Source organism: Otolemur garnettii, unplaced genomic scaffold (genome assembly GCF_000181295.1).
Source record: "Otolemur garnettii isolate 467f Iridium unplaced genomic scaffold, OtoGar3 scaffold00190, whole genome shotgun sequence".
NCBI classification, from domain to species: Eukaryota; Metazoa; Chordata; class Mammalia; order Primates; family Galagidae; genus Otolemur; species Otolemur garnettii.
This window is the reverse complement of record NW_003852585.1, coordinates 372,048-380,505: the sequence shown is the minus strand read 5'-3', so window position 1 is coordinate 380,505 and position 8,458 is coordinate 372,048. Positions and strand designations below refer to the sequence as shown.

The 8,458-nt window shown below is 55.6% G+C and overlaps 1 protein-coding gene across 1 annotated transcript; it reads left to right on the top strand.

Moving 5' to 3' along the window:
- The first annotated feature begins 6,264 nt into the window (after nt 1-6,264).
- On the top strand, nt 6,265-7,275 carry LOC100966314 (melanoma-associated antigen 8-like). The gene has a single exon (XM_003800944.1). The coding sequence runs from the start codon at nt 6,265-6,267 to the stop codon at nt 7,273-7,275; it is 1,011 nt and encodes a 336-aa protein (XP_003800992.1).
- Nucleotides 7,276-8,458: the final 1,183 nt, after the last annotated feature.

Genomic DNA, 8,458 nt, shown 5'->3' with positions numbered 1-8,458 from the left:
GCCCCTGCCCCAGGTAGATGGACCTCAATAATCCCGTACTCACCCTACTGTGGGCCCTGGGCCACCCCGGGACCCACGTGTGAGGCTGAGCCCCATTGGGACTGTGGGAGTCAGAGCCTATTGAGACCCCGGGGTGACTCAGGGCCATAGAGGGTAGGCCCAAAGGGAGGAGAGAGACCCCTGCTACATCCCCATAGCAGCCCCACAGTCCAGCCTTATTCCTGAATCCTCACTCCATTCCCCATCCTGTTCCCCACGCCCCGTCAGCCCTGGGAAGCCCCATATGTGGGGGTTGGGGCTGGATGTGACGTTCACAAACTTCCGCATAGGGGCTGACGGAGGTGAGAGTCTTGTTCTGAGGTCTGGGCTTCAGATCCACAGAGGGGAGAGGACCCGGTTCTGTCAGAAGTGAAGGTGAGGCCCTGAGGAAGGACTAAGGAGGCCCCCACCCAAGTAGAGGGACCCCAATAACCCATGTTTGAGGCTGAGCCCCTCCCCCAAGTTTTCCTCAGGGGACTGTGGGAGTCAGAGCCTGGTGAGACCCAGGGTCACTCAGGGCCATAGAGGACCTGTTTTTAAGGAGGATTGGGAGGTCCCACTATATCCCCATAGCTTCCCCACAGTCCATCCTTTTCTCTGACCCTTCCCCCATACCCCCTCCTCCCATCCTGTTCCCCCTCCCCCATCCTGTTCCTCCCCTTTGTCAGTTCTGGGAAACCCTGTACGTGTGGGGCGCTGGGGCCGGATGTGACGTTCACAAACTTCCGCATAGGGGGCTGACGGAGGCGAGGGCCTTGTTCTGAGGTCCAGGCTTCAGATCCATAGAGGGGAGAGGACGCGGTTCTGTCAGGAGTGAATGTGAGATGCTGAGGGAGGACTAAGCGGGACCCCACACAGGTAGCCGGACCCCAATAACCCAGCCCTTGCCCTGCTGTGGGCACTGGGTCACCTCGGCCCCACGTGTGAGGCTGAGCCCCATCCCCCCAAGCTTTTCCTTGGGGGGCTGTGGGAGTCAGGGCCTGTTGAGACCCCGGATGACTCAGGGCCATAGAGGGTAGGCCCTAAGGGAGGAGAGAGAGAGGCCCCCCTAATCTCCATAGCAGCCCCACACTCCAGCCGTGTTCCTGAACCCTTGCCCCCACCCCATCCCCCATCCTGTTCCCCCCAACCGGTTAGTCCTGGGAAACCCTGTACATGTGGGGAGCTGGGGCCGGATGTGACATTCACAAACTTCCATGTAGGGGGCTGACAGAGGCGAGGGCCTTGTTCTGAGGTCCAGGCTTCAGATCCACAGAGTGGAGAGGACGCGGTTCTGTCAGGAGTGAAGGTGAGATACTGAGGGGGACCCCACACAGGTAGATGGACCCAAGTAACCCAGTTCTCACCCTGCTGTGGGCCCTGGGCCATCCCAGGACCCATGTGTGAGGCTAAGCCCCATCCCCCAAGCTTTTCCTTGGAGAGCTGTGGGTGTCAGAGCCTGTTGAGACCCCGGATGACTCAGGGCCATAGAGGGTAGGTCCTAAGGGAGGAAACAGAGAGGCGCCACACTCCAGCCGTATTCCTGAACCCTCGCCCCCACCTTCCCATCCTGTTCCCCCCAGCCCGTCAGCCCTGGGAAGCCCCATATGTGTGGGGGGCTGGGGCCGGATGTGACGTTCACAAACTTCCACGTAGGGGGCTGACGGAGGCGAGGGCCTTGATCTGAGGTCCGGGCTTCAGATCCACAGAGGGGAGAGGACGTAGTTCTGTCAGGAGTGAAGGTGAGATGCTGAGGGAGAACTAAGCATTCCCCCAGGTAGAGGGACCCCAATAATCCAGGTCTCACCCTGCTGTGGGCCCTGAGTCATCCCGAGACCCACATGTGAGGCTGAGCCTCTCCCCCAAGTTTTCCTCAGGGGACTGTGAGAGTCTGAACTTTTTGAGACCCGGGGCCACTTGGAGCCATAGAGGGCCAGTTCATAAGGGAGGAATGAGAGGCCCCACAGTCCATCCTTGTCTCTGACCCTTCCCCCATTACCTCGTCCTCCCATCCTGTTCCCCCTCTGTCAGCCCTGGGAAGCCCCATATGTAGGGGTTTGGGATGGGATATGATGGCCATAGACTTCTGGGTGGGGGGCTGACAGAGGGGAGGGCCTTGTTCTGAGTTCCAAGTTTCACATTGTTGAAGGGAGAGGGCCCAACTCTGTCGTGAGTGAAGATAGGACTCTAGGGAGAACTGAAGAGGCTCCACTCCACGGACCCCAATAATCCAGGACCCATGTGTGAGGCTTAGCCCCTCCCCCAAGTTTTCCTCAGGGGACTGTGGGAGTCTGAACCTGGTGAGACCCAGGCCCACTCAGGGCCATAGAGGACTGATTCCTAAGGGAGGAGTGAGAGGCCCCACAGTCCATCCTTGTCTCTGACCCTTCCCCCATTACACCTTCCCCCATCCTGCTTCCCCCGCTCTGTCAGCCCTGGGAAGCCCCATATGTGGGGGGGTTTGGGACCTGGATGTGACGTCCACAGACTTCTGGGTGAGGGGCTGATGGGAGGGACTTGTTCAGAGTTCCAGGTTTCACATGGGGAGGGGAAAAAGCCCAGCTCTGTCGTCAGTGAAGGTGAGGTGCTGAGGAAGGACTGAGGAGGTCCCACCTCAGGTAGAGGTACCCCAATAATCCAGTATGCACCCTGCTGTTGGCCTGGGCCACCCTAGGACCCACTTGTGAGGCAGAGCCCCACCCCCAAGCTTTTCCTCAGAGGACTGTGAGAGTCAGAGTCTGTTGAGACACTGGGGTGACACAGGGCCAAAGAGGGTGGGCCCTAGGGTAGAAGAGAAAGGCCCTGCTACATCCCCATAGCAGCCCCACAGTTTATTCTTGTCCCGTCCCCCATCCGGTTCCACCCCTCTGTCAACCCTGGAAAGCCCGGTATGTGGGGTGATTGAGCCGGATGTGACTTCCACCAACTTCCACCTTGGGGGGCTGAGAAAAGTGAGAGTCTTGTTCTGAGTTCCAGGCCTGAAATTCAGGTGTATAGAGGGTCCAGCTGTGTCAGAAGTGAAAGTGAGACACTGAGGGAGGATGGAAGAAGCCCCCACCCCATGTAGAGGGACCCCAATAATCCAGCTTGGGTCAGCCCAGGACACACATGAGGCTGAGCACCTCCTCCAAGCTTTTCCTCAGGTGCCTGGGTATTGGAGCCTGGTGTTACCTGGGGCCACTCCAGGCCATGGAGGGCAGAGCCCTAAGGGAACAGTGAGAGGCCTAACAGTCCATCCTTGTCTGCTGCCCCTTTCCTCCTCCCCTCCCCTTCCTCCACCCCTCCCTTTCACTCCCCTCTCATTTCCCTCTCCTCCCCCACCCCTCCCTTTCTCCTGCCCTCTTCCTCCCCTACCTCTACTCCTCCCCTTACCCCCTCTTCCCCCTACCCCACCCTTCCCCCACCCCTCCCCTCACCCTCCCCTACCTTCCCCCTTCTCCACCTCCCTCTCCTTCCCCTACCTCCCCTCACCCCTCCTTTTCCCATCTCTCCCTCACCTTCCCTCCATCTTCCACCCCCTGCCTCCCAACACTATCTGTGCCTTCCCCCTCCCCTTCATTTTGCCTCCCCTTCCTCCCCCACCCTCCCCTCTCCCTCCCTCTCTTCACCTCACCCCTCCCTTCCCCTTCCCCCTCCCATCTCCCTTCCTCTCTTCTCTTCACCCCTTCCTTCCCCCTCCTCTTACTCCCCCTCCCTCCCTCTCTTCCCCTCACCCCCCTTCCTCCCCTTCCCCTTCCTGTCTCTCATCCCTTCCTCTCCCCTCCCTTTCCTCTTCCTCCCCCACCCTCTTCTCTCCCTCCCTCTCTTCTCCTCACCCCTCCCTGGCCCCTCTCCTTCTTACCCTTCCCCTCCCATCTCCCTCCATCTCTTCTCTTCACCCCTCCCTTTCTCCTCCCCTTACTCCTCTCTCCTTGCCTCTCTTCCCCTCACCTGCCTTCCTCCCCTCCTCCTCCCTCTCTTGCTCTCGCCACTCCCTTCCCCATCTCCCTCCCCTCCCCCTCACCTTTTCTACCTCCTCTCACCCCTTTCTCTCCCCTCCCTTTCCCCTCCCCTCTCCTTTCCTCTCCTCCATTCACCCCTCCATTTCCCCTCCCCTCATCTTCCTCCCTCTCCTCCCTTTCTCCTCTCCTCCCCTCCCTCCCCCTCCCTTTCCCTTCCCTTCCCCTTCCTCTACCTCCCCTCATCCTCACCCCTTCCTCTCCCCCTCCCCATTCCCACTTCCCTCTCTCTTCCTTTAACTTCTTCCTCACTGGACTCTGGCAGTCAGAGCCTGTCATGACTAAGGAAGACTCAGGGCCCTAGATGGTGGGTTCAGGCTCTGCAGGATCCAATATGGGGCTCCACCATCCATCCTTGCCCCTGCTGGCAACCCTAGGAAGCCCCAGGTGTGGGAGGTGAAAGTCATGTCCACTGACTTCTGCCTCATGGGTAAGAGAAGTGAGAGCCTTGGTGTGTGATCAAAAAGGACACTGGCTGTGCCAGGCACCAAGATGAGGAAACACAGGTAAGGAGGGAAAGGAGCCTTAGACTCCAAGATGGGCATGAACCCCACAGATTCCTGCCCCTATCCTCAACCTTGGGATACCTTGTGCAAGGTGGCCAGGCACATGGGTCCTGACAGCCACCTACAGGTCTAAGAGAGAGTAGGGGCTTTATACAATGAACACATCCATGGATGAACAGAGGGAGCTACCCAGGTCCTGCTGGTGATCAAGAGGAGGACAGAAGCCCAGGATCCCAGGACAGAGGGGCCCAATCTTGTCCTGCTTTCAGCCCTGGAAGACCCTGGACAGGGTGGCCAAATGTGATACATCCACACTTCTGCTTCTAGAGCGTGAGACCAACACTTTGGTCTGAGGGGGGACTGAGTGTACTCCAGAACAGTGCAGGCCCCACAGAAACTCACCCTGTCCCCACTGTCAGCCCTGGAAGCTCCAGGCAGGGTGACCAGAGGTGATGCTTCCTCACCACTGACTTAAGGGTGTGAGGCTGGTTAGAGCCTTAGACTGAGGGTTACAGCCCCAGAACAGCATTTGAGAGAGTCTCAGGCCTGCCAGGCATTAAGATGAAAACAGGGATGACTGAGAAGGCCTCTTATCCCTGACAGAGCTGGACCATCTTGTGACCTTGTTGTTGGCCCTGGGAGGACCCAATCACAGTGACCAGATGCGCTGGCCCTAGACTTCTACCTGGGCAAGGTGTCAGGGAGAAAGGACCTTGGTTTGAGTTGCACAGCCCTATATTAGCTGAGAGGGAAGTCCCAGGTATTTTCAGAAGTCAAGCTAAGCACCCTTAGTGAGGACTGAAAGTATTTACCCAAACCAGAAAAGAAAGGACCCCACAGAGTCTGGCTTCTCTATAAATAGCCCCCTGAGAACCCAGGTTGGAACAGCAGCTTATGGCAAACTCTCATTCTCGCCGTCCTGGGGTAAGGGGAATCCTCAGGAGTTAGAGCTTGGCCTCAGCTCGAGGATGATGTCAAGTCAGCAGGGGGTTGGTCCTGGCACTGACACAATTAAAGGTAAATAAATACCCTTAGCGTGAGCTGAGGGAACTCCCACTCCAGAACAGTCTGGATCCAGGCCTTGCAGTCATCCCTGGGAAATGTGAGGCCCACACACTGCCTTCTGCTGCACATCAGGATATAAGCCCTTGCTCTGAGAGTTTCTCAGGCAAACAGAGGGATGGGGTCTAGGGCCCACAGGAGATAGGTGAGGGTCCTGAGTGAGCACAGAGGGTACCATCCACCCCAGGACAGTGGGGACCTCCCAGAGCCCAGCCCACCTTCCTGACCGTGGTGAAGGGATTCTGGGTATATCTGCCTCCTGAGAGCGCCTCACTTCCTCTTACATGGGCTCTGGGAAAACACAATGAGACCTTGGTCTGAGGCAGTGTCCTCGGGTCACGGAGCACAGGAGGCCCAGGCAGTGCCAAGAGTCCAAGTGAGGTGCCCACCCTGAATGTGTGCTGAGGGCCTTTCCCTCCCCAGGACAGAGGGGACCACACAGTGCCTGGCCTCACCCACTCACTGTCAGCCCTGGAGCCTCACACTCTGCTGGCCTGCTACCCTCAAGGAGCCATCCCACTTGGTCTTGCAGGTGCTCAGGGGACAGGCCAATCAGGAGGATGGGAACCCCTGAGCACCATCTAAAATCACTGACACAATCCCTCTCTCCCCAGCCTTGTGTGTCCCCATCACCTAGCTCCTGCTTGCAGTCCTGCTTGCTGTCCCTGACCAGTGCTATCATGTCTCACCGCTGTCAGAGGAATAAGCGCCGCACACTTGAGGAAGTCCTGCAGAGTCTGGTGGCTGCACAGGGTCAAAGGGCTCAGGAGGAGGCGGCAGCAGCTGCCACCGCCTCTGCTGTAATCCCAGGCATACCGGAGGAGATGCCAGCTGCTGCAGCATCGAGTCCTCCCCAGAGTCCTCAGGGAGCCTCCTCCTTGCCCACTGGTCTGGCTTCCCCTCCAGGGAGCCAGTATGATGAGAGCTCCAGCAGGCAAGAGGGAGAGCCAAGCACTTTGCAGGAGCCAGCAAACCTGGAGCCCTTGCTGCGACGCACCTTAGAAGAGAAGATGTCTAATTTGGTTCATTTCCTGCTCCTCAAGTATCGAATCAAGGAGCCAATCACCAAGGATGAAATGCTGAGTATTGTCATCCAAGAATATGGAGATCACTTTCCTGAGATCTTCAAGGAAGCCTCTGAGTGCATGCAGCTGGTCTTTGGTGTCGACGTGAAGGAAGTTGATCCTGCCAACCACTGCTATGTCCTTGTCACTGCCCTGGGCCTTAGTTATGATGAGATGCTGAATGATTTCCATAGCCTGCCCAAGGTTGGCCTCCTGATAATCATCATGGGCTTGATCTTCTTGGAGGGTGATTGCGCCCGAGAAGAGGTCATCTGGGAAGCGTTGAGTATGATGGGGGTGCATGATGGGTGGGAGCACTTCATCTATGGGGAGCCCCGGAAGCTCATCACCCACCACTGGGTGCAGGAAGGTTACCTGGTGTACCAGCAGGTGCCCCAGAGCGATCCTGCGCGCTATGAGTTCCTGTGGGGTCCCCGGGCCCATGCTGAAACCACCAAGATGAAAGTCCTGGAGTATGTGGCCAGGATCAATGGGCACGATCCCAGGTCCTTCCCACGCCTGTATGAAGAGGCTTTAAGAGATGAGGAAAGGAGAGCATGGGTAAGAGTTGCAGCCAACGTAGCTGCAGGGGCAGGGCCAGTGTATGACCAGGGCCCTTTCTCGTAGTTTCTCCCAGCTGTGTGAAATTAGTTGTTTCTTTACCCTATGTTTGAAGAGAATAGTTGGGGGGGGGGGCTGAGAATGTTGGGGAAATCACCAGTGCATAACCTCCTTGTGTTTCTGTTACATTTGGGTGACTTAGAAATTGATGTTTAGAAAAACAAATGATCTTAATTTTCCTTTCGGAATTTTTCAAATTTTGTTTTGAGTTGGTGAATGATGTTGATCACAATGTAATTTTGCTCATCAAAAGTATGAACTTGCTCTTTTATAAAACAAATTAGGAAGGCTTTCATTTTGTTTTGTTGCTTGGAAAAGATTAGAATTGGAATTTCTTTGGAACAGGAATTTTCTTGAAAATGTGAAAACTTTGCATTCAAATATATGGAGTTGTGAAATAGAGAAATAAACTTTAAAGACAGTTATTTCTTGGCATCTTATCCCATTTTACCTGCTTTACAATAAAACTAATACATACGTGTTCATGTATAGTGAATTTGCTTGACTTTTTTGAGAATGTAGGAGATTTTTTTTTTTTTTTTGAGACAGTCTTAACTTCGTCACCCTTGATAGAGTGCCATGGCATCATCATAGCTCACAGCAAACTCAAACTGCGGGGCTCAAGTAATCCTCTTGCCTCAGCCTCCAGAGTATCTAGGACTACAGGTACCCTCCCTAACACCTGGCTATTTTTAGAGATGGGGTCTTGGTTTGGAACTCCTATGATCAAGCAATCCACCTCCCAGAATGCTGGAATTACAAGCATGAGCCACCGCAGTTGACCAATATAGGAGAAATTTAAGCTAAATAAATTTAAGACCCCCACCCTATTTGTTCCCCAAATATTCATCAGGTATCTGCTCTTTGGAAGGCCCTAGGTTAATGGAGACACCAGGATAAGTCAGGCCCACCCTCATCCATAGAATTAGGGAGTCTAGGAGATGCAGTCACATAACAAGGGTGGTGAGATGTCCCCTATGTCCTAAAGGACAAGTAGGTGAAAAGCTGAGGATGTGGAGCTTCTGGTGAGAGCAATGGGGAGTGAATGCCCTGAGCCTGGGTGGTTTGGGGACTTTGGAAAACCGCAGTTCCCTCTGTGGGAGTGGGTTGTAAAGAGCTGGGGGGTGCCAGGGGCATACTCTTGGATGGTGTGACTCATGACTTAGGGCTGAGAGTAAAGTGGGGAATA